Source organism: Cyprinus carpio, chromosome B4, assembly GCF_018340385.1.
Source record: "Cyprinus carpio isolate SPL01 chromosome B4, ASM1834038v1, whole genome shotgun sequence".
In the NCBI taxonomy this organism is placed as follows: Eukaryota; Metazoa; Chordata; class Actinopteri; order Cypriniformes; family Cyprinidae; genus Cyprinus; species Cyprinus carpio.
In genome coordinates, this window is record NC_056600.1 from 6,382,293 (window position 1) to 6,409,957 (window position 27,665).

A 27,665-nucleotide genomic window follows, 5' to 3' on the forward strand; every position below is an offset into this window, starting at 1 on the left:
TAATCTGTTTGCATATTTGTGAACAGAAGTTTGGGTTTGCGGTGTAAATATTGCAGTCATGAATTGTGGCCTGTACGCTCGACTCAAATCCACAATTAATCCTAAAACTCCTAAACTAAATCTCTGCTATCAGGAGAACTGTAATTAAATGCTAAAGTATTATTTTATGAATCAGCTTGGTGTTTCTGTGAAATCTTTGCTCATATTTGCAAAAGATTAGCCTGGATTGTTTCTGTATGATTGTATGATTATATCTTGCATTTGTGAAAGCAAGTCAAGTTACAGGTTTTTGTACTGTGCAAACAGATGTTCAACTGACCAACAAATAGCTCAGAGTTGGGCGTCCAGCCGACATCTTGTGCAATTTTGTGTTCATAATGTTAGTTCAGATGGCGGTTTTGCATTTATAATGCAGTAATCCCCTATAATGTGTCAGGTGTGGATTAACAAGGTTGAAGCGGATCCCAGGCAGCATTAGAAGCGTCTTCCTTAGATTGCAATGTTGGATGAGGTGCTCAGGCTTGATAGAGACAGACTGATTTCGCAGCCGTCCACACAACCCCAGAGGAGCTGTAGTGATGAGAACAGACATGCTGGACCCGCAACACTGTCAGTCCTGCGTGTGTGTGTGTGTGTGTAGGACAAGAAGATAAATGGCGGAATCTAAATGTGAGGGAATGGCCCCTCCCAGAGAGCAACTGCTCATTTCTCTTTCTGTCATCAATTCTGCTCTGTTGTTCACTTTTTTTTGTCTTTTCTTCTTTTTTGCCTTTTGCCGTCTATCCTTTCGCACTTTCTTGTATTTTGTCTAGCATCTCTCCAATAGCCTTTACGTCAGTATAAACGGAATAGTTGACCCTATAAATGAAAGTTTGGTCATCGTTTACTTACTCTCATGTTGATCCAAACTTACTCTCATGTCTATTTTATTTTATTTTATTTTATTTTATTTTATTTTATTTGTGTCAAACCAGTTTTGAGAACTGGATCATCAAATTGATTTTCAATGAAAATGATTTTTACATTCATCTCACTGACTAAATGATTCCGTTGTAATGAATAACTGCTCACTGGAGTCGGAATAACGATTTCAGTTTTGACCTTATGTGGCTTCTGAAGATTTGGAATATAGTGCACAGATCATTTGAACTACTTCATAACTTTTATGGTTCTTTCTTGGTGCTTTTTATGGTTTTGGTCCTTTTTGTATGGTTTTGGTCTTTTTTGAAGCTTGAAAGCTTCAGTCCCCATTTATTGTAATTGCATGGAAAAGTGACCAGTACAATATTCAGAAATCCTCCTTCTGTGTTCCGTGGAAGAACAACAGTAATACGGCTCTGGAATGACATGAGGGTGAGTAAATGATGACCGAATGTTCATTTTTGGTTGAACTATCCCTGTAATGACTGCGTTTGCTTTCCCACAGCACTGTGTCTGTGGCTGTTTTATTATTCAGGTTATTCTTGTTTGCTGTGATCTCCACATTCCTCTCCGCTGTCTGTCTCTAGAACATCCCCACCACTAAACCTCTTCCTGTCTCACCCCCTTACAGTAGTTAGTTCCTCTCATCTGTATCTTTCCCTTTCCATTTCCGTTTGCTAATAGAAATTCCATATTGTAGGTGAATCTCATGAAATCACGTTTCACACCGAAATTGTAGAGAAAAAAAAAAAAATGATATTTTGCATAAAATGATTAAAATAATGATGCGATGCAAAACAACAGTTTTCCTCTTAAATCTTCAGTACTCTCATTGATCCTAATTAGTATTTTTATTATATTATTATATTTTTAAACTTTATTACTAACAGTTGCTGTAAAACAATGACATGTCCAGTACCATTCAAAAGTTTGAGGTCAATAAGTTTTTGTGTATGATTTATTTTTGGTGTATTTTTTACAATAAATTTATACTTTTATTCAGAAGTTACTTTTATATTGCTACAAAAATCTATTTCAAATAAATGCTATGGTTTTAAACTTTATATTCATCAAAGAATCCTGAAAAAAGGGTCACAGTTTCAGCAGCACAAGAATATATTACATTTTAAAATATATTAAAAAATATTAATAATACTTGTTACTATTTTTACTGTAATTTTAATTAAATGCATCCTTTGTGAGCAAGACATTTCTTTCAAAAACATAATAAACATTATAAAATCATGTACAGTTTGATCAGTGGTGTACGTATTTATAATTTAGAATGAATTTAATGATTTTTCTTTTTTTTTTATGTGAAGTTTAAAGTTGAGTCATATTGATGAAATGCACATAAATAGTTTTGAAATGGTATTTTATTTGATATAATTTTTTTTTTAATTAAAATAAATTGTGCATTGTGATAAAACACACTGCTGGTCATATGAGTAGGCTTAATTTTATTGTAGTGAAATATCATTTTAAATTAATTTCTGTTCAATTTGTGTTAAATGTGCCCCAGACATCCTAACGGGGTTATGTGAGATCCAGCCATGTCCATTCTCCCCACGTGTCCTGGATATTTGTGTTGGATCACGGCTGCTGTCCTGTGCTGCATGCGGCAGCCTCTCATTGCTCAGCGTCCTGTTATATCCCTCTCCTTGTTTTTCCTGCATTGTGTTGTTGGTGAACAGTGACCTCTTCGCTCCCAGCTCTTTCGGCCTCCCCTCCCGCACTCTAATCATAAAGTGTGGAGTCCAGCACATCCCATCATTCCCCTCTACTGTTTTCTTTACCAACGCGAGAGAACGCGGGGCAGCAGTATGAACATTAAGTGTGTATTTCGGTCCGCGGACTCCAGTCGTGTGTGAAATTGTGGGGCTCTCCGGCTGAAAGCGGAAACGGCAGGAAAGGCCTCATGGATGGAGGGCTGCAGTTTTAACAGCGTGTTTGAGACTCTGCTTAAAAAAAAAAACAGAGCGCTGATGTACTGCATATGTGCAGAGGCCTGTACATTATAGCACACGGTATTTGTAATATTACTATTGAGATGTAACAGCTACTGTAACTCTAAATCGTTCTCCTGTTTCATATTTTATCACATTATTCCCCATAAAAGCCTGTGTGCTGTTAAAGGAACGGTTCACAAAGGACTGGAGCTTTCTTCCGTCAAAAGGATTCAAAGGCTCTGTAATAGTATCATAAAGCGGTCCATATAACTTATAGCACTATATTCAAAGCCTTCTGAATCCATATGATTGCTCTGGGTGAGAAATAGACCAAATTCAAGTTAATATTTTAGCATTCAGTTATTGAGTCAGTGAGCCGAACTGGACCATCGGGTTTATGAACGAATCATTTAGAACACGATCAAATGATTCACTGAAAATATTTGACTCTAAAAAATGATTCATTCATGAATCAGACAACATTACTTGCTGTAATGAACTCTTTATGAACTCATAATGATGGATATCAAGATTTTTAGTGAATAACAAGGAAAATTTAGGTTTGTTTGTTCAGAATGTGTATGAGACACATGAGCAACTTTTTTGGTGAGCTCCAATCTCAATTCAATACACAGTTACACCAAAGAAATACAAACATAAAGGTTTGGAAAGACTTGAGGGTAAGGAAATTAGTTTTTAGATTTAAGTGAACTGTCTCTTTAAATGTTTTTGTTTCCGAAACCAGGTCCAGTTTATTTGATCCAATCTGATCTGACTGAATTAAATCCTTTTGATTGCGTGTTTGTAACTTTGTATACAAATGTGTTTTGAAAATGTAAAAAAACTGTCACATGGCAATTTGTCTTGGCTCTTCGTGCTTCCTGATGTTGAAATTGGCTTGAAACTGGCTGGCTGTGGTTCCAATCCGCATATTTACATGTGTTTGTGCTCAGGTTGTTTCAGTGCAATCAGGGACTGTGGCATGACGTTAACAAAGTCTCCTCCTGCTTCTCATTAGCTTTTTCTCCCCCCACAGACCCCCCCCACCCCCACCTGAACCTGATCGTCCACATTCAGAGGTAGATTGTTCAATAAGTGCTCTCTGATTTAACCTTCCTTTCCCTCGCCCTCAGGCCTCTCTGTTGGACCTAAAGGAGCACGCCTCGTCCCTGGCCTCCTCTGGACTGAAGAAGGACTCCAAGCTGAAGAGTCTCGAAATCGCTCTTGAGCAGAAGAGAGAGGAATGCACCAAACTTGAGAGTCAACTCAAGAAGGTGAGCCAGACAATTGGAGGGAATTGAAGCATCACAGCTAGCAAACACACAGTCTCTTCGCCAGCTAAGCAGCTGAGAACGCCTAACAAGCCATTAGGGTGACTGGCACGCCCTTAGCGCTACATTGACAACACTTAATACAATGACAGCAAGCTGAATGTTCGCTCAAGTGCACTTTACCTGCGACTGTTTTTCTCTGTCGAGTGTCGAGTGAGGGAAGATATTAGTATATTAGAAGATATTGGATATTAGTTAATATTCCTGTGATTTATTATTACAATATGAAAAATACTATATATATATATATAGTATATAATATATATATATATATATATATATATATATGAAAAATACATTTAAATGTATTAATTGTCAGTATTATTACAGTATAAAATGTCAAAACAAGTGTTGTAATGTAAAAAGATTTGATTTTAAAATGCATTGTAAAATTTAAATATTACTATTAACTATTAATTACAATATCGATGTATTTTGGCACATTGTCAGCAGTGTTCACACTGTTGAAGCATGGCACTGTGTTCAGTTTTCAGCTCATGATACAGTGTTTTTCAGAGTGGCTTGATTCACAGTAAATGAACTAAGCTGCTTTGAGATGCTGAAAAACATTGATCTGCATGCATGTACTGTAAATGAACAGTGCCTTGCTTCAGCCATTAACGATACCAGTTTTATTTTGATATATCGTGCATATCGTATTCCCAGTCATCTCAAGTCTCTTCTTTTTGTAGCTCATGCTACTTCAAACCACTACAAGTGATGTTCTGACACCGCTTGATACTCCAACCATGTCTGTGACTTCTCTCCTATTCACCATCTGTTTTCACACTTACCTAATTCTGTCTTTTCTCTTGTCTTCTTTCCTCATCCTGCCTCGTCGGCTCTTGATTTTTAACCAAGTTAAAATTTTTCTCACTTTTTGCTTAAAAAATATTTCGTCATCACTCTCTGTGTATCACCCAATTCTGTTTTCTTCCCCAACCCCTCTTTGTTTTTCTTTTTCTTTCTTTCTGAAAGCGCTCTGAGCTCATGTCAGGCCATCCCTTCAATCTTGTAAGTGCATCTCGGTGGGAAAAGCCTCCCTTAGCAGTGCCAGCATATGTGTTTGTGTGTGTAACTAATAAATGTGTTGCATTCAAGATCTGCATGCCAATATCAAGATTAGTCTTATCTCAATATGTGAGATAGAGAGGATATGTTAGGGAGCTGGCGGTGTCTCTGAGTGTTCCTCTGATTGTGTTTCTGAGATTTGCTGGATCTTTCCTTACCTTAATCTTAAGATTGATAATCATGATCTTGTGTGGTTGGTCCTCAGCGGAGCTTGGATTTAGTGGCGTGTTTGTAAGCTGATATGTGTCTGATATTGAGCTGTGTCAGTATGGTGTGCACGTGCCTTTACAGATGCTACACCTTTAAAAGTGCCCAACCATAGTTTTTTGTGTTAGTATAGTTGTCTTAAAGGGACAGTTACCCTCAAAAATTAACATTTGTCATCATTTGTTCACTCTCTCGTCATTCCAGACTAGTATGATGGAACATGGGCATGATGATGATTATTATTATTAGTGTTTGATTCTTATTAGTAATTGAGTTATTATGGTTAACAAATATTAAAATCATAAATACATTTTTATTGCTTGAATTAAAATTAACTTAAACATAATATATATAAATATGGGTGCCACTCAATTAAAATATTTAATCGCAATTAATCGTGTGATTGTCATGAGTTAACTCAAGATTAATTGCAACTTAATTGCACATTTTTATCTGTTCTAAATGTACCTTAAATTAATACTTTTCAAGTTTTTAATACTCTAATCAACATGGGCATGGACAAATAAGGATGCTTAATGCAATATATGTTTATTATTAGTGAAACCATAGTCAACATAGAGCTTGTTCATGTCTATTAGATACAGAAATACCAGGTTCCCTTAATGTCTCTTTATTTGCACTGAGCAATGTACTTACACAAGCCTGTTTACATTTTCGCATGACAAGCCAACTCACTCCTAACAAACAAAAAAAATGCACATTTATTATTCTCAATCAACACGGTTAAAAGACAACGGAATGAATATGAAAAAGTAAATGAAATGGTTTTTGGAGGAAAAAAAAGTTGCTAAGTTGACAACACGGTTAAACCTGAATATATACGGGTTAGGCCACGGATCAAACAGAAAATGCACCCCTCTCCAATCCCCCAACAACAAAATAAGCCACGTATAAAACAAAAAATGCACCTATATTTAAATGTATATGTATATGTGTATGTATATATTAATTTTGACAGCCCTAATATATATATATATTATATATTAATATATATATATATATATATATATAATATATATTATATATATATATATATATATATATATTATATATATATATATATATATTATATATATATATATATACACACACACACCACCATAGGGGTGCACAATAAGTTTTTCAGCCTGGTTCTCATAAGAGGACCTGGAGATTTGGTTTGGTCCTCACACTGCACATAGTGTTACCCATTAAACATAACTATAAAAAATAAATGAATAATAGTGATAATATTATTGCACTTCATTTAGTTAGTTTTTAAAAATAATAAACATAATAATGAAGTGTGATAATGCCATTATATTTTAAAATAAAAAGGGTGTATTAAATACAAATACAGTTATTTTATAGTAAACTAAAAAATAAAATGCTAATAAGATGATTTTAAGAGGAAATGATCAAATAAATATGTATCATAAAAATGTTGCAAGAAATCATAATAATCTTCTCTTCATTTTTTTTTATGCAAAAAACAGATTTAAAATAATTTCTTTTTTTTAAATAAGAATTTATAATTTTGGCGTGTTGCCGGCAAGTAAGTATATGCGCTTCCGAGTTTAGCGCTGCCGATTGCAGAGCGTCAGTTAATGAAATGTCACAGTTTTGCACTGGCAGCAGGTAGCCTAGATTTTCTTATACAAAAAATGCAGTGCAGTTTGTCGATCTAAAATGGTAATTGCATCACAAACATCTTAACACCCATATCCATACGCATATGTATATATTTATATTTATATTTATATTTATATTTATAACTTTTGGTCAGGGGAGGGTTCTGATTCTTGCGGACCTGTGGACCACTTATGTGCACTCCTGTATGTATGTGTATATATATATTCTGATGTCCCGATTCTGATTCTGATTCTGATTCTGATATATATATATATATATATATATATATATAGATATATATATATATATATCCATATATATATATATTTATATTTTATATTTATATTTATATTTATATTTATATTTATTAGTGCTGGGTAATGATTGATCGCAGTTAATTGAATCCAAAATAAAAGTTGTGTACTTTTTTTTTGTTGTTGTTTGTTTGTTTTTGTGTACACATGCATATATATACTTAATAAAAATATTTTATGTTTATATATTAAATATATTTCTAAATAATACCAATTATATGAATATACATGTATGCAGGGTTAGATCTGGTCTATATACATGTATGCAGGGTGCGATTTGCCGGGGGGGATGGGGGGGAATTTCCACCCCCTAAGCACCTGGTCTATGCACCACTGCCCTAGTGTGCTGAATAAGGAGCCATTTTACGCGCCGACGACAAGTGGGGGATAAAACACAAACCATGCAAAACCCGCTCTGATGTCCCGTCTGAATCAAATGATTCGCAATACGCGATCCGATTGTTGGAGCGCTTCAAAACAGTGAATCATTTTTGCAGGACGCAATGGTTTTAACAGATATATTCGGAGTTTCAAAAAGCCTCCGTTGTGTTTCTTTGCTCACTTTCTCTATGTAATTTGTTGTTTTGAAGATAATCCGTGGGACATTACATCATTACAATTAATAGGCCTAACGTAGGCTTACAATTGTTTTTTTATTAAACTGAGATCACACTAATACAATTTTCGTACGTGTATAAATATGAAAGTGGACAGTTTTTCATAAAACTTTTCCAAACACGCCATCCCCCCCTCTGTTTTTTTTCACGACAATCGCAGACCTGCATGTATGTGTGTGTGTGTGGTAGTACTATCGATATATACATAATAATTATGCACAGTCAACACATATATTATGAGTATATAGGTATGTGTGTGTCTTTATATATAAACAATAACAATCAACACACATACAACATACACAATAACTTTTATTTTGTATGCTATTAATAGTGATTAATTGTTGCCTATATTTATAAATAATACCAATTATATGAATATAAATACATATATATGTATGTGTATATATATAGACTGTTGTTGTATATATATATATATAATATATATATATATATATATATATATATATATATATATATAATACATAACCATACAGTACAGACCAAAAGTTTTGGAAACATTACTATTTTTAATGTTTATTGAAAGAATGTTTCTTCTGCTCATCAAGCCTGTATTTATTTGATCAAAAATACAGAAAAAAACAGTACCAGAGTATATGTGAAATATTATTACAAACTATAAAATATAGTTTTCTATATTGAAATATACTTTAAAAAAAAAAAAATTATTCCTGTTGATGCAAAGCTGAATTTTCAGCATCATTACTCCAGCCGTTCAGTGTCACATGTAACATCCAGTCTATCACATGATCATTTAGAAATCATATCTAATATTCTGATTTATTATGATGTGGTTGGAAACACCGTTCTGCTGTCTAATATAATTTGATGAATAAAGGTTTAAAAAAACTGCATTTATTCAAAATAAAAAAAATATTCTAATAATATATAATAGCCTAATATATAATATATATATATAATATATATATATATATTATATATATATATTATATATATATAATATAAAAAAAAATATATATAATATAGATATTAATATTATATATATATTAGATATATATCTAATTTTTCTTTACTATCACTTTGTTACCAATTTTAACACATCCTTGCTGAATAAAAGTATTGATTTTTATTTAAAAAAAGAAAAAAAACCATACACTGACCCAAATTACTGGGGGACAGTAGTGCTATAATTGTTATTACAAAATATTTTATATTTCCAAAACATAGCTTCTTTTTTTTTTTTTTTTTTTATTCATCAAAGTATAGTATCCTTAAAAAAGTATCACATGGTCTGAAAAAATATTAAAGCAGCAGAACTGTTTCCAACTTTGATAATGAATCATCTATTAGAATGATTTCTAAAGGATCATGTGATACATGATCCTAAAAATTCAGCTTTGCATCAACAGAAATAAAATGATAATTTAAAGTATAATAAATTTAAAACAAAATTATTTTATAATTGTTAATAATATATCACCAATATTACATTTTTTTTCCTGTATTTTGATCAAATAAATGCAGGCTTGATGAGCAGAAAGAAACTTCTTTTGCAAAAACATTAAAAATAGTAATGTTTCCAAACTTTTTGGTCTGTACTGTGGTGTGTCCTTGTATGGATACTATATATATAGCTATATATATAGTAGTATTATATATATATACTATCAAACTTTTTTTACAAATTTCAAATACTGAATACTGAAATACAAAATACATAATGTTTAATTCTCTATTCTCTCCTTTTTTGATCCATTTCAAATGCTGAGTACTGTAGTTTGAAATACATTTTGTTTAATGTTTTAGTCTCTCTTTTTTAAAGTAAATTTATATTTACTGTGAATTAGCAATTCAAGACAGTATTGTGATATACTTATTTTATGTAATTTCTCCATTTTCAGCTGAAAAAACAAACAAACAAAGTAACAAAAAAACATATAATCTCCTCAAGCCCAAAAAGGAAACTGTAATGGCATTTACAATGATTTTTATAGTGTTTTTTTTATGCATTTTGAAGTTTGACAGTCTGTCTTTCTGTTTGTGGAAAAGAGTAGCATAAACACTCTTCAAAATTTCTCCTTTTGAGTTTTCTAGAACAAAGTAATAAAAGTTTGGAACAACATGACTGAGTAAATGATGACATCTTGAATTATATCATTCCGTTGAATATTCATATGCTTAAGTGTTCATAGTCTGTGTGCTTCTGTGTATGTAGGCGACTGTGGTGGTTAGTTTTTCAGACTGCAATGAAATCTGTGCAAGTACATTTAGTTCTGAATGTTGATGCTGAGCTCTCGTATGAACCGGTCACCTCCGTATGCACATTCAGAGCTCTTCGCATGGCTTGATGAGAAGATCTGGGTCCCATCGTCTGTTCCAAGAGTAATGAAATCTCTGGCAGTGTGTGTGCGTCTGTGTTCGCATATAAAAGCAGTGTAAGTGAAAACCCGCTGACAGCTCAGTGGGCGTCTGCTGTGATTGGATGAGACAGAAAGGGGCGGAGGCCTCGATTGTCCCTGTGTGACCGTCAGGAGTGTATGAAGATGGAGGTGTCAGCACGGCTCACGAAATGAGAACAGACATGCCACCAAGACATCCAACGGTCTACATTACTCAAACCAGCCAAGACTCCCCCAATGCACTTCCTCAACTACTTCATATGGACGCACATTAAAACTCTCTTTTATATCCCCTGCAGCACACACATGTGCTTTTATATCATTCAACACCGAAATGTTTTCTCACAAGAACATTTATAGGTCAAGAAAGTCAGCATAAATGCATATAAACACTGCAAATGTGTGCTGTTTTCACACAGCCGCTCTTTTATTTTGCTCAGCCAAACAGGCACAGGCACAAACACATTATTAAACAACATAATTAAACCGCATTTCCCACAAGCCCCTGTTTGGTGCACTCTGGGACACTGGTTGTTCCTTTGAAAGATTGTGCCGAATGGATTGACTGCTTTGGCTTTCCAATACCAGCAAGCTTCATGGAGACAACAACCAAAAACACAACAAATAATAACAGTACAAATGCTAGTTATTTCCTACCCAGTCTGTCTGTCTCGCTATCATTTTTTTCCTTTTTTCTCCATTTTCAAAATACACAAAACTACACATCATTGTCATAAATATTTGAAAAGATTTCTTCAAACACATTGAACACATGCTTTTCATGTGATCAGACGGATGTGGCACATTCCAAGTATATGGTACACTTTGTTTTAAACGCATCAATATCTATATCCCTCCTTTAATTGTTAGATATATTCAAGGATTTATCTACCAATTAAAATCATGCATCAAAGTTGCTATTTTGACATTTATTGTACTAAAAGTAAATAATCTATTATCACATTTTTACACACTTTTTGAATACTGACTGCATTTGTCAAACTTTAACATTCCCTGTTATTTTAATAAGAAAATTATTTTATAATTTAAATTATAATTTATTTTATATAATTTATGGGAAATATAAGTCCATCAAATCAGCATTGTTCCCAAACTAGCTACTTTCATTTCATTTCATTCATTCTTTTTTAAACTAAAATACTATTTGTTCCCTGAAACACACTCAGATTTTTTTTTTTTATTATTACTCATTCATAAAAAACAAATTTTTAATAAAAAGACTGTTTGCCCCTTGAAACTCAGATTTTATTCTATTCTATTTTTTTATTCATTTATTCATTAATTCTTCATTAATCTTTTTTTAAATAAAATGTTTGTCCCCTGAAACTCACTTACATTTTTTTTTATTTATTTATTGATTTTTGTTATTCATTCGTTTAAAAAAAAAAAAAATAAAAAGAGTATGCCCCCTGAACTCAGATTTTTATTTATTTATTTATTTATTTATTTATTTATTTATTTTTTTTTAGGTGTTCAGTCAGCTGACTGGTAAACACATGACAAAATGTGTCTCAGTGAAATTATGAAAAATTAATCATTTCTATATAATAGTATCTGCTTCGACCATTATTTTATTTTGTTATATTTTGTTTTTTTATGTATTTCATTTTATTACATTTTTTATTACATTTTGTCTATTTAATTTAAATATGTAATTCATAGAAAATAACAGTCAAAGGATTTAAATTTTTTCTTTTTATTAAACTGTATTTATACACCAAATTTTAGTAACCAGGTTGGAAAAAGATGTAAACCTCCATTTGAAGAAAATGAATAGAAAATAGAAACCGTGGAATCGCCAAAAATAAACAGCTCAAATACTAATTTTTAGCGTATCATATGTGCGCTTGTTACCATTTTCGTGATGGTTCAAGCACCTCCTTTCACTGCGGACCATGGATAAAGTGCCTAAAAAAAAAAAAACAACAACAACATCATCATTTACATCATTTTAACGTTGTAGACCCTATTCATCGAAAGTGCCTTGTACTGACAGATTTTATTTTGCTCCGCCTTCTTTCTGACACATTCTTGATACTAATTGCACGTTAAATGTGTGTATCGTATGTTTTCGTATACAAACTTTGAGGTCACTGCCAGACTTAGGCTTTTACACGCACTCTCATGCACCAGCCGGCCCATCCACAGATGACAAGCTCTTGGCGGTAAGAGTGGAAACCTACTCAACCTCAGGCCGAGACTTTAATAAAGCTAATTAGCAGGGCCTAAACGTTGCCTTCAAATATTATCCCCAATAAACCAGAACAGTCCTCTTTCACACAGTGCCAGTCTGAAGAGACCTCGGATGCCAGACACTTTGCTGTATTTTTTTATACCAGCACTGTAGCAAGTTTCTAGTGAGGAAAAGGTTTTTTAATCACTTTTCATGCCTGGTTAGTTTTGTAACTATATTTTGGACACATTGAAGCTATCTTTGAATGTCCTCTGCATTCAGATGTGGTATGTACACATTTATGCTCATGTAGTCATGGTGTAAATGACACAGAGCTCTTGTGTCCTCAGCTTGTAAAGCCTGCACTGTGTTTGTGTTTTCACAGCAGCAGGAAGACACCTGTGTTCTTTTAGAGGACTTTTATGAAAGAAACATTACGGCTGACTCCTTTAATTGTCCAGGGAAATTAACTGATTTACTTTTCATTAGAGGAGGCCCTTGACCCGGCGCTTTAGAGGGCCGTAATGTCACTAATTATTTTGATGACTTCAGCATGATTGTGTTTCCATGTGTCCCTGGAATGAGAGCGTATCCTGTCGTGATGTCATGGGGGAGCTTACATACAGCCTGCAGGTGTGAGACGAGTGTCTGAGACCTCAAAACAGACACACACACACACACACGTACCCATGACAGTGGTCTGACCGATGACAGCTTGTCTTTGGAGGGCTGAAGTCAGGGGAGCCTCATGTCTTCTTGGCCATTCACAGCACAAAAAGCTTGTGAAACTATTCAGGGAAGGACATTATAAAACTGCTTTGAGACTTTTTTTTTCTTTTTTTCTGGGGTGTAATTCAGTGTGATTAAATAATACATTAAATATTTGCTAACAATTTATCTCAGACAACACAAATTTATTGTCAATTGTCATTTTATTTAAAAATTTTGAATTAACTCACTTTATTTTTATTTTTAACATTTTTATCATTTTAATTTATTAATTTATTATTACCACCTTAATTGGTGAATTTAATTTATGAATGTATTATTATTTTAATTTCTAATTATATTATTTTAAATTTTTTTGAAAATCCAGACTTTGTTGTGCTTGCCCCTGAGACTCTTTTTTTTCGGCCCCTACAGGCTCAATCAATCGCAGTTGAGGCTCAGACAAATGCAGGACTGTCGGAGCGCATTGCCACACTTGAGCAGGAGGTGGCGCGTTACAAAGAGGATGCTGGGAAGGCACAGGCTGAGGTGGACCGGCTCTTGGAAATCCTCCGAGAGATGGAGAATGAGAAGAACGACAAGGATCGCAAGATCAACGAGCTGGAGAGGTACAAAAACTGACACGTTTACTCTTAATGAAGACATAATGAAGACAACATAGACTTGTATTGTTTTTTATGTAGCTACTATTGACTAATCCAAACCTTTTTTAAATTTAATTTATTTATTTCATTCATGATTTTTTTCCAACTGAAGATGTCTGCAAAGTAAGGTTCTGTCAGATTTAGGTCACTTTTGGGAATAAAACCCCCAAATTAGCGAAAACTGTGTTTGTGTCTGTTTTACCACGTTTGTTGCTACTTGGGATCTTCAGTTCCATGTTCAGTTTTTCTTGTATTTAGCCCAATATTTTTACATTTTTCATTTATGCAACTTCCACAGTTTATTTTTCATTCCATCTGCCATGTTTCCACTGCAGGATGCATGATTGCTTGCTGAAATAAAAGCAACAATATCAGCCTTTCTACAGCGTCAGTAAAAATTTCCCTTGTATTAAGTATTGCGACAACCCTAGTGTACATGTACCTATTTCTATATATCGCTACTAACAGACAAGTCACCAGTTCAGTTCAAAAGAGTTTTTTTTTTTTTTGTATCTAGTTTTTTGTATTTAAGACGGTGTCCTTATCATTGTATACTTCAACTTGGGTGCACATTAGTACTGTATGTCCTCTCAAAATTTTTAGATTTTTTTTTTTTGAGCAAGAGCTAAAAGAGCTGTTTGGGGCAAGGACGAAGACGAGGGTGTCTTCTGTTTGCGTTCTTTGTTAGCTGTCATTTTCACCCACTCAGTCATCTCTTATCCTCCGTTTATTTTGGCGTTAGACCAGAACTGAGAACTTCAGCGCTCATCCCACAGCATTATGGGATTCTGGCATTGTCTGGTAGATTCATTGCAAGCATAGATTTGGTTCTAATCTCCAACACATTGCAAATCTGCTCCCGAAGTACACTACCATTCAAAAGTTTGGGATCGGTAAAATAATTTAAAAAAGAAAGATGTTTCTTATGCTCATCAAGGCTGCATTTATTTGATCAAAAATACAGAAAAGTGTTACAGAAATTAATTATAGTTTAAAGTATATTAAAATAGGAAACCAATATTAGAAATTGCAATAATATTTCACAGTATTTCTGTTTATTTCTGCATTTTTGATCAAAAAAAATACAGCCTTGATTAGCATAAGAGACTCCATTAAAAATCTTATTGATCCCAAACATTTGAAAGGCAGTGTATATTCTGTGTTCATAGACATGGAGAATAAGAGCTGCAACTTTATGGATTGCACACCTTCTACTGCATGTCTGCTCCTCCCAGGATATGTTGCACTTCATGTCAGTGGTGTAAACATCTGTGTTTTTGGCCAGTTTAATTGGACTAATTAATGGAAGGCAGATATGGACCTTCTCTCATCTTGGCTTTCATAAATAAATAAAGGAGATGAATAATTGAAATAGGGCTTGAGTGTATACAGACAAGAGTCTGGCCTGGAGGTGAAGAGTCGTGGAGGTCACAGATGTTGATGTTGTGCATTGACAGTCGTGTACAACTCCCTTTCAGCCTCCGTCAGGCCTTTCAAAGCTGTGTTGTAGTTGGAATCGTGACAGGGCCATTTATTTGCTCTCGCCGCTGGATGCTAGAAGTGTTTTTAGGTGGATTTCTGTTGATTCATAAATATTCATCTGACGCGCACTGAATGTCTCACGCTTTCTTAACAGATCTGCGTTGGGAGAAGATTAGACTAAAACAAACTCCATATGCTTGGCTCGATGCATCATTCATGTCAACCGAGAGACGATTTCTGAAATAAACACCAGCCGCAATCGCTAACCGTGGCGCTCCAAGCTAATTACCGCTCAGAGTCGAGTTATGTTCTCGAAACACACCGGGGAGTTCGGTTCTCAAAAACCTCCCATTGTTCTTCCAGTGTCGTAGTTTTCCAGCACTCTTGATGTGGTTGTGACGGAGAGTTGTTCAGACAGATCGTCTTCTTTTAGCGCCTGTGTCTTTAATCAAGATGCGAGTGGCAGGTAGAAGCGACGCTTTCTGTTCAGAGTCAGGATTACCTTTCTCGCTCAGCGATGGAGAAGCCAAAGCTCCTCTTGTTGCAGATCAGTAGTGCGGAGGCAGGCCTTGTTCGAAAATTCCTTCAAAGACACCGAAAAATGGCAGAGGGTGAATTGGGGCATTGGGGTATTTATTTCATATATTCGGTAGCGGTAAATTTGCAGGTAATTATGGAGGATTGTGAGGCTTACTGTTTGAGACGGAGTTAAAATGGGACAGTGAGCTAGAAGAGACAAGTAGAAAAGAAATAGAGGTAAAACAAATGAAAAAAGTACAACAGAAGTACTATTTGTGAGGATAGTGAAGCAGAGTCTTTGAGTTTCAGAAAACATGCGATGCAATCTATGGAAATTTTTAAGGACTAAATTTAACACATTACTTTGTGCATTTGTTTGAGTGTTATTTTAATATTGAAACATAAGCCATACAAAACACTCTCAGAACATCTACAACTTCACCCACTAGTATATATTTTTTTATAAAATAGGTATGTAACCAAAGATTAAAAACATTTAATAATAATAAAAATATAATTTAGTGATAAATGATTAAATAAAAATATCGAAAAATACATATAATATGTATATTATTCAATATAACGTATGTTTGGATTTGTATACTATATTAGATAGAATTATTATTATTATATAGTATACAAATATAATGTATATAAATGTATGGATTTATATATTTCTAGTCTAGATTTGAATAAACCTGGCGTTGTACACTGTGAATATTCTGAGAAATTGAATTGACAAATTGAATATTCTGACTGTGAATGTTCCTTTATAGTAAGTTGTAATTAATTTTTTTATTAATATTATTACATTTTTTAAGCCCATTTTATGCTCTTTTTTTCACTGCAAATTTTATGTATACTTGTGAATATATATATATATATATATATATATATATAAAATCACTTTTCTTATATATATATATATTTTTTAAACAGCCTTAACTTACTAAAGATGCATATGGTTTTCATTTACTTTGTTTTTTTTTTTTTTAAAGGAAGAAGCATGTGAGATTGCATGTCACATTTTCAGGTTCTACCATCATCTTTGTGATTTAAATTTATGTATTTTTCCTTTCACTATACATTTATCAGCAAGTCTACATGTGAAGGCTCATGCACTGTTAACTCTTGTCTTAGCTTTCCAAGTTAACCCAGCTTAATCTAGGTGTATTTTCACCTCTATTTCTCTCTTTCTTCTTCTGCATTTCTTTTCACTGGAATGCTGTCTACTTCCCAGTCTGCTTTCAAGGTCAGTATGCCTACTTTCCTCCCCTGCACTTCCTTACAACTGCAAATCAACTTCTTTAGGTTGTAACACACATAAACTATATGCTGCATTACCAGGGCCTGCTCTGTAAATCATTTTAAGGATGGTTCGAATGATCCGGGACCTGTGTTTCTGAGGGCCTGGTGGGGGGAAAACTGTATCCGCTAGACAGGGGGAAAATAATTCAGTGGTTGATTGTGGTGTGGTGGTGCCCTTGGGCGATGCACTTAACCCCAATTTGCTCTTGTTGCCTCCATCACTCCCCTTGGACTTGCTTCTAAAGTTTCTATGGAAAGAAGAGAAACTGCTCTGACCTGAATTGATTAAAGTTTCAAAAGAAGGAATGAGGAAACCTGGGAAGGTCAAGCAGGCGCTACAAACAGAAGAGCTTGTCTTATTAATGCAGGCTAGCTTACCTGTGAGGTCTGCAGAGATGAGTTCAGAAGAAGAAAAAAAGGACTCACCAGAGCTTCTGCTGTATGCGGATGACAGATAGAAAGGATGTGGGAAAAGAACGTGGGAGAGCCCTTGCAGAACTTCTAATTGGAGCGTAAAGAATCTCCATCAGTCATTTTCTCCCGAGCGGTGTTGAAAAGCTTGTCTCTTCTGCCAGAGCACCGTCGATGAACACCCCCCCCCAAAACCAAGAACCCCTCCGCCCCTCGTTTATCAATCATATTAATTATTTGCATCTCTTTTTAGTTTGACTAGAGATAGTTAGAGACTTGTCAGGCTGTTTTATTTTTTCCGCTCTTGTTACTCCACTAGAAAACAAGCCGAATGTTTCGGGAGCGCTTGACAGCAGTGTCATTCTCTCTCCCTCTTGATATCTTCCTCGTTCATCCTCCTTCTCCTCCTCTTAGTTTTTTGGCTTTTTTGATTTATTCTCTGGAACTCAGCAACACAACAAACAAACAAACAATTGACGACTCCACCACACCAACAGACGAAGCGTAACTGAAAAATGAAAAGGAATCCATGTCACTCTGAAATGAATTTTCCCTAGTGTTACGCATTTGCTGCTGAGCTCCAGGGCCTCTTGATTTAGTCTACAAATGCTTGACAATAAATGTGATATGCATCGTTCCCTGAAGTATGAACACTTCCTGTCTTCTCTTTCTCTCTCTTTGTTTCCGTTTTATTTCTCTTTCATTCTACCACGAATTATTCTCTGTTTTTTATTCTTCTTTCTTTTGTCTCTATAACTGTATTTCTTTTTATCTCTGACTTGTTGTCTTTTAGTCGCTATGGCTCTTGGAACATTTGTTTTACCTATAATATAAAAATTTAGTTTTCTTTTTTTTATAATCATGCATACAATACAATACATTTCATACAAAATTTAAAAATAGACTTTTTAATTATCATTTCCTTTGTATTTTATTTATTATTCCTTTTTTTCCTTTATTATTTGTTTTGTTTATGACATAGTCTTATTTGGCTGATTTATGTCCAATATTTAAAAAAATCTTTAGTATTTTCTTTTTAATTGTTTCTTTGAAAGGTTTTCATTCGATAATTATTTTTTTCTACTTTATATTTTATTACATTTATTTTTTGACAATCTCTTTGTGCACACTATTTAAATTCTTTTTTTCTTTAGTATTTTATAAGCACAATCAATTTTAATTATGGTTAGCATGCAGTATGTTATTTTAGGAATATTTAATATATATTATCATGGTAATATATTTCGTAATATATTTTGTCATTCCTCCCTCTATTTTTGCTCTCTCTCCCACATTCTCTGTTTGTGTAATTTAAGTCACCGTTACTCATTCTGGAGAGGTAGATGGCTGTATTTCTGGGTTTTGTCTCATTATTTTGGGAGGCTGTTCTGCTGCGCTGGTCTGCCGCTCTCGGTTCCCTCGGCAGGTGAAGGCCACAATCCCGCACAGACAGGGAGGTCTGCTTCTCTGGGCCTGTCGATGAGTGCATACGATCCGGCTGGCTCGGGGAACACGTCCGCCTGTCTGTTGTCTCTGTGTGCTTTCCAGTTAGCTTTGACTGGCCTGGCCTCAGGGCCGACCGCATGATTAACTAGATTAGTCAAGGGCCTGAGAGAATCATTCGCTCCACGCAGGACGGTACGTAAGAGACGTGGGGACACCCCGCCGTGCACCTGGCCGCAAAACCTCCTCAGAAGCCAAAGTCTATTAGACTCGAGAAGTTCGCGCTCACCACAGACATAACTGTGAAAATGAGCCCTGCTATCAAGCCAGCTCTGCTCCACCTGCTGCTAGAGAAATGGCCACAGTCTGCACAGAACCCACATTTCCTGTCTTTTATTAGTCCTGAGCTCACGAACATATCCTAAACGCCAGGAAGGAGATATCCGGCCAATATAAAGACACAATTGACATTAAAGGATGACTTCGAGAGGGATGAGGGATGAAGTAAACACACTCTCAAACAGTCTTTGATGGCGTTCCACTCTGTTTTCTGCCGGTCAAACAGGTCGGGCTTGCAATAAACAGAAAGGTTTTTGTCCTTACTCAACCTTTTTGCTGTTTATCCCATCCTGGACTGTTAGTGTGGGCACACTTATGTGCAATTCTGTCAGCACGATTGAAAGGAACCAGAAAAATGACATCAAAAAGTGGGCCCAAAAGGCTTGGATGAAAACACGGCGTGGTAACCATCTCCAGCCTTCTGCGTTGCGCAGCCCGCTCATAAACGCAGGTTGGCTTCGTAACATAAGACACGTTTCTGTTTTCTACCCAGAATTCCTCATAATAGCGTGATGGATTTATTTCTTCAACATCGATTTCCTTGTGCATTCATCTCAAAATCGCACCCAAGTTTACCATTGGGTCTTGTTTTATGTTATTAAGTGTCAGGTGCGATTGAACTTTGGAATAACGTTTGTTTTAATGCCCGCCGGGCCTCATTTCTACAGTTAAGTGACCACAAAACGTAATTGTTTAGAAATGTAGGTTCATATTATTTTGAGAAAGGAAATGTTGAAAGAGCGACGTTTTATAAGGAGTCATTTTGAGGACTTGTGCATTTTGTTTTCCTAGCTCGACCTTGCGGTGGTGGTCATTCAGCAGTGTTCACTTTTGACTCATCATGACGACTAGTCCTTCCCTTGAGTGCAAATGTGAAAAGGACTTTTTTGGTTTTTGTGTGTTAAGATGTGCTTACTAGATGAATGCTTCAAAGACTTCATTATGCAGAAGTTTAGAAGATCTTTATAGCCGAAAGTTAGGAAACTTTCTGATGTTTGCTCACACGCGTCAGCCGATATCACAAGAATTTCAAAGTGCTTTCAAGCCTTACCCTGTAAACATTGCCTGGAGCTGTCTTGCATATGAATTATTAATTGTAAGATCTGGACCAAAACAATGAATTACTATTTTTGATAATATTCAAGGGTTTGAAAATAAGATTCATCAAAAAGCATTAGGTTAGACTGGAGTGCAGAAATTGTCTTCTGAACGCATTTTCACCTGTGTGTCCAAATGTGTGTTTTGTTTGGATTTATGTGGTGCGTTTTGATGTATAATTAGTGTGTTTTTCCTCTAGACAAGCTCAAAGATTATTTTCTTTCTCTCCCGCCCTGTCATAGACCTGTTTACCTTTTTTCATTTTTTCCACTCATGTTAATGTTGCTTCTCTAGTTGCCTGAAGCCGCACTGGCACTCAAATATAGTACAGTTTTCCTAGAATTGATAATATGGCCACTAATGCAACATAAAGCTCAGTACAGAGAGGAGGAAGATGTGAGGGTTACATATGTTATCCAGAGCTTTATTTAGAGGAAAGGAAAATGTTGGCATTGGAAAAATTGAAGTAAAAAAGACCTTTAAATGGGGTCTTTGCCCTTGAACACTTGCATAGCTGTACTCACTATACAGAGATGTTTCCATTTAGGTTTGTGTTTCCTGTGTGTTAGCATAAGAGTGAGATGTTCTCTTAAAATATCTCTTGTATTTATTCTTGCTTACACTACCATTCAAAAGGTCTAAGGTCGGTAAATTCTTTATAGCCCATGTTTAAAAATAAGTCTTTTATGCTCACCAAGGCTGCATTTATTTGATCAAAAATATAGTAAATACAGTAATATTGTGGAAATATTATTACTATTTAAAATAATGGCTTTCTATTTGAATATATTTTAAAATGTAATTTATTCCTGTGACGCCAAGCTGAATTTTCAGCATCATTACTCCAGTCTTCAGTGTCACATGATCCTTCAGAAATCATTGTAATATACTGATTTAATGCTAAAAAACATTACTTATTATCATCAAAGTTGAAAAAAAAGTTGAAAACATAAATAAAAAGTTCAAAAGAACAGCGTGTATTTGACAGAAATCTTTTGTTGTTATTAATATCTCCAAAAAAAAAAAAAAAAAAAAAATATAAAAATAAAACTGACAAAAAACTTAAAATAAAAAATAAAAAAAAAAACATCATTTTTTTTTTTTTTACTTTTATGCACATTTTATGTAAAATTTTACATAAAATGTGTATAAAAGTTAAATTAAAATTAATATAAATACATTTTCACAGGTTTCAGAATTTATCTCGAGTGATGACCCCAAATTCATGTTAATACAGACATTAATATTTTTCTATTTTAGCAATATCAATATTTGCAATCTATGTGATTAGGTTACATGATGAGTCCATCTTCTGAATATTCCTTTCCATATAAATGCAGTTGGGTGTTGTGTGGTTCACTGTTACACTGATAAATGTAAAGCAGAGCTATATTTTGGGTCCGTTTAAGGAATCTTTGAAATCAGTATTTGACTTTATCTGACAGGATGGGCTAGATTAGAGTGTCACCATCACTTAGTGGAGCATAGTGGAGCTCACTGAAAATATTGGCATGCATGCTAGTAATATCCGCCTAACAAAGCCTCTCTGTCAACAAGGTTTACCAATCGCTTTTGTTATACACTGTACCTGCGCCATTGTACGCTTTTATCACAGCATATCAAAAATACCAGAATGACTGGCGAATTACATCTGAATTAGATGTTGCCATTCTTCTTTATTGTTGTAGAAGTGTTGCCTCCATGAACTCTGGGAAATGAGGTTACCTATCCCATCACATCAGAGCTCAAATGGAGACATATAAACATATAATCAAAACCCTGAATAAAGGCTGGCGCGCAATGCATAAAAACAGTCAGCTGCTTATTGCAAGTGTAGCGGAGCCAAGCAGATGGCTTGGCCTCTTCTGGAAACACCAAATAGGAACATTCCAGTATATTTATGACCTGTTACACAAACTCCCCAGAGCACACACACAAAGTCTTTCTTTTTGCTTTGTTATATGGTCATGTTATCTTCAAGATGGTTTTTTGACAGCACAGCACAATTTGCCTGATGTTTCCAGAATGGACATGAAATTTATTTGCGGCGCTTTTATTAGATTTTTTTAATAGCTATCAAATTAGCAGTGTTGAGGAAACTACTTTGGAACTGCAACTTGTTAAGATGCTCATAAAATAGTTAAACTACAGCCAAGCTACACTTAGAGTAATAGTAGTGCTGGTTAACTAAAAAAAAATTAAAACAAATCTTTCTGGAAGTATAATTGTCAGATGGTACTGCTTAATTCTGCAGCTAGCCCATTCATCTGGGATAACACTCCAGAACTAACCAATAAAACTAGAAAATGCGTTTATATAACAGAGCCGAAAACATTGTTTAAATAAATATTTCGGTTTTAAATGAATTGGTGAACCATTTAAATGAATCAGTGAATTGTTTGTTTAAATCAGCGAATTGTTTGAATAAATCAGTGAATCGTTTATTTAATCAGTGAATCGTTTATTTACATGAACCATGTGAATGAACTGATTCACCAAATTAAATCCGATTTCCCAATGCAACATTCGAGAGAGAGGACAAAGTTCACTCTGCTGATGAAAAATGCAGCGATGGAGCCATTCGTCATGCTACAACGCCGCTTATTGGTAAATCCGCACTGTGGTCAAGTTGGTAGCATGCTGTTTTTAGTTATTTACACCCTAACAGTGCAATAAAATCAAGGACCTATTGTGTTTTTGTTAGCCTCAAGAACCGATTTCTGTTTGCGTTCGCAGAAATGTGTGATTATAGCAAATATTGGATACAACATTGGATGAAATAGTAGTAGACTTCACCTCTTCGTTGCCTACACTCTGTCAACACGTCTCGGGATCCTCATGTCCAAGAGAAAAGAAAAGAAAACCTTGGGAACCTTCTGAAAAGACAGATAATCGCTCAAACCAGTTGCTCCTTTACTAGCAGTATGTCACCAGACTAACCTGATCTCCAAGCCTTTGTATGGCAGTTGTTAGCAAAGTTGTATCTGCAACGGGAGCCAAAAGACTGCGGCTTTCCTCTGGTACTTCCACACAGAGACTCCACTGTGCTCAGGACAGCTCATCCAGAAGAACGATCAGGTTCTAATAGTGCAGTGGCTTGGCCTGCTTTCTCCAAGCCTTGTTCAACGTCACCTTGCTTCAGCGAACTCGCTCTGAAAGCTACAAAGCACCAACCAAAGCACCTTGGTGCCGCTTTCCTGGCACATGTAGACGTGGCTTGTCATATTCCATAAGCCCCCATAATAACTCTTCTATTACCTTCCTGTATTGTGTGTCTTGGGCAATGCTCTGTGGTGTCAAGGGGGGGCCGAGGGAGGTCTTTCCACAATGCTGTGTTATTACTCATTTAAAGACATTGGTGTTGGCATTGTCTGTGGTACATCTGTTTTGCAGGGCAGAGGTGCAGATTTTCCCTTTTTCTGGATCAAGTCAAGATGGTTAACGGTAACCGATCCCGGCCGCCACGCTGCCAGTGCGCAATACACCGGCGGCGGCCACGTAAACAGGAAAACTCTTACGCTCTGACGCTCGTTGGGGCCGAGCAACCGCACCATCTAGGCCTGTTGGTGCGACACTTCTCAGAAATGAAATCGCCTCGAATGCTCTTTTAATTGATTTATTCCTGCCTTTTTGGTAGTGCTTTGTCTTTCTGAGGGTTTCCATGCCACAGCAAATGGAGGAGGGAAAAGGATAATGAGAAAAACTCAGAGCTCAAACACAAACATACTGCCTTTCATTTGCAGCACAGCTTGATCTGTAAAGATCAGTGCTGCTCCCTTTTGTTGTCATTTATAATAAGCTAGACCACTTTTGGCTCTTCTCATTGACCCTTCTGTTTGTACTTGACTGCTTGTATGTGTACAAAAGAAGAGAAAACTCTTAAACTCTTTGAAGAAGAGGTCTTTGATTCTACTTGTGGCCTGATTATATTAGTTGGTATTTCTTTTTATCAATATAAAATACAATACTAAACAAAATAAAATATAAATAAAATATAATCTCACATTCAAATTTATATAAATTCAGATTTAAATGTATACAATCAGACTGTGATCTGATTTCATCAGTCATACATAATGCCGTTTAATTATATATATATATATTTTTTTTTTGTTTATATCCCTTTCCTAATTAAACACTCTTAAAAATAAAGGTGCTTAAAAGGTTCTTCACAGTGATGCCATTGAAGAATTCTGCAAATCTTTTGGCAATGCTAGTTCCTAAGAAGTTGCTATACCATAAATTGTCAAAGACACGCCAGTTCCTCTCTCCTCATGTTTCCTGTATCCATCCACCTCAATGTCCATCTGTAAATGTCTGACTGAAATCTGTTGGTGTGTCCTTGCAGGCAAATGAAAGACCAAAGCAAGAAGGTTGCCAACCTGAAGCACAAAGAGCAGGTGGAGAAGAGCAAGAACGCTCAGTTGATGGAAGAGGCCCGTAAGCGAGAGGATAACATGAACGAGAGCTCTCAACAAATCAAGGTAAAGTCCACATGACATTTATTTGCTTTATTCACAGTTATATACAGTTCTTGAGTCCATTCCGGATCAGACTTTACTCGTATGTTGTTGCCTAATTGAAATGCAGGATGAATCCATGTGCCTTGCAGTGGATTTCAAGCAAGGGTTTTACACACAAAACCACTGAAATCCGACTAGAGCAGAGGCTGTTATAGTCTTAACATTGAAACTTAACCCATAATGAGGCCCATCAACCTTTTAAGAGGGTCAAAGTCCCCCCAAAACCATGAGTTATTCACAAAAGCTCAATCTTTTGTGCAGCGTTTAAAGGTTTTCCTTTTACGCTGCCTAGAAATGTGTCTCCTCAGAGCGATCCGTCTTCTGATTATACAAGTTTGGAAGTCAGCTCCGGTTCCTCATTTGAGAATTGCTGGGATTCTTCTCAGGTAAAGAGCGATCTCATGTTTCCCTCATCCGGACCGCATTCACGCACATCCTGACCTCGTGTCCTCCTCTCATTGTGAGCTTTGGATTTTGGGAAAAGAGAAAAGGAGTGAATAATTGAATGATGAAATAAGACACAGTTGTTCAGTGCATCCGCAGGAACTATTTTTGAATTTACGACTCTGCGATATTGAAGCAGAAGCGTCGGCATCGGTATCCAGGTATCAGCGTGTTTAGTTTGAGCTGATTTGCAACTACAAGCTACCTCATCCAGGCTGATGTAACTTTCATCATATTGACTATTTTTGCCCTGATTTGACAGGATGGTGGTCTGTGGTGGCCGCTCCCGTCCTTCTAGAATGAGGTTTTGAATAGAAAGCCAGAATCAGCAGAGAGAGCAGTGAGAATCTCAGCGCAAAAAGTCCCACTTTTTATGGAGGGGCTGTTTTTCCTCTTTGCCGTAGACCTCTGGACAACAATGCCACAGCGGCCCTCCCTTTGTTGTGGTTTTCTGTGTTTTTCCTGGCTGTCAGTTTGATCTTTCGATCATTCTCTGTTTTCACATTTTCCTTGTTCTGTGTCATGTGTTCTTTGTTTTTGTTTGAGTTCATATGATTTTTTTCTGACAGCAGGATTGATGTGCTATTGGACCTCGACCTGTGGTACCCGGCGACTGACGCGTCGGTGTGTGCATGCACACAAATACGTGTTGCGGTCAAAGAGAGCTCATTTATGACTTCAGGGCCCCAGCATCCTCCGTGGGGTCACGTTGCCGCGAGCCCACATTGTGGCTTGCACTCCCCCGTTCGAAGCACCCTGATGCGGCTGCATCGGGGGCCTCTTCTGGAAGCGCCGACAGCTGCTTCCTTCAGCCAAGACCTTCACCACCACCTTCCCCCACAGGCACGTCACGATCCGGCCTTGAGGCCCTGAGACTCGAGATCAGGCGAACCCCGAGCTGTCTCCACACGCTATTGGACGTGTTTGGAAGGGAAACCAATTGTTGTAGATGATTTGGTATGGTTACGGTGGTCCCGCTCCAATCGGTTGGTCAGGGTGAGCTGAGAGAGAGAGGTTAGTCCAGGACACCGGAGCAGTCATCTCTCTCTGACCCGGCACTAAAAATGGCTTTTTCAATCAATGAAGAAGGTTTCCATTGGAGCCCTGAGGTGGGATGTGGGGTGGTCGGTTGTGGTTGAGCACCAGAGCTGCACAAACACATTCAGAATAGCAACTGTTGACATTGGAGAAGTTAGATGGTCAGAAAGGAAGGCCTCTTGCTTCTATTTTTTTGAGTTTCCTGCTGGTGGCGTTGTGCTGCTTTCAAATGATTTGATCCAATCAGTCCTCTAATTAGTGGTGCTTTCTTAGGCAAGCATCGCTGTTACTTCCATCAAACCCGTAGACCTTACTGTTAAACTTTGGTGTGTAATGCGTGTTATTGACATGATTCATTTGTGCTTGAACTGAATTGGCCTTAACATGCAGGAAGTTGAACTGAAATTGGAAGGGCAAGAAGTGGAAATGACTTTCCCTAAATTGCAATGCTAAGAAATACAACACAGGTAATGCATTCTGGGAAATGAGGACGTGTTCAGCAATCAGCCTTAAAAAAAAATAAAAAAAATAAAATATATAAAAATAGATATTAAAAAAAAAAAAAAATATATATATATATATATATATATATATATATATATATATATATATATATATATATATATATATATATATATATATAATATTAAAGACTTAAAAAAAAAATGGACCAACTTTCATTCTAAAATTTCTTAAAAATTGTTAGATTCTTTTTGAACTATACTTATTACGTTTATATGAAATTCTGAGAATTAAAATTTAAAATTAAAATGTATTTTTGCAACCTCATTTGAAATTTAATTCAAATTCAATAATGGATTTGGAATGAAAAACACTGTGAATGTTTTTTTATAAATGTTTTGTTTTGCTTTTATTTGTAATGTTTCTTTGTAAAGTTTGATATGCTAAATATGAAAATCACATTCATTTTTGTGAGTCATTAACAGTGCTCATGAAAAAAAAAAGCTATAGAAGCTAATCTGTTATTACTCATGCATAAAAATACTAATACTAAGCTAAAAACAACAGTTTAATATAAACAGTTACCAAATGTTCCAGAAATCACTACA

General features: G+C 35.6%; 1 protein-coding gene across 13 annotated transcripts in view; it reads left to right on the plus strand.

Moving 5' to 3' along the window:
- The window catches only part of LOC109079587 (ELKS/Rab6-interacting/CAST family member 1-like), a 202,909-nt gene that overhangs the window by 54,810 nt on the left and 120,434 nt on the right, over positions 1-27,665 (plus strand). For 6 of the 13 annotated variants that reach the window (XR_006154464.1, XM_042721740.1, XM_042721741.1 and 3 more), the window contains 5 exons: positions 4,004-4,144; positions 5,180-5,215; positions 13,761-13,954; positions 17,232-17,243; positions 24,939-25,074. Coding sequence is in view for 12 of the 13 variants with exons in the window: in XM_042721740.1 (XP_042577674.1) it covers positions 4,004-4,144; positions 5,180-5,215; positions 13,761-13,954; positions 17,232-17,243; positions 24,939-25,074 (519 nt within the window). In the remaining variant the exon portion in view is untranslated. The remainder of the gene's footprint in view (positions 1-4,003; positions 4,145-5,179; positions 5,216-13,760; positions 13,955-17,231; positions 17,244-24,938; positions 25,075-27,665) is intronic. The other 7 variants (XM_042721734.1, XM_042721735.1, XM_042721743.1 and 4 more) reach the window with 3 other exon arrangements.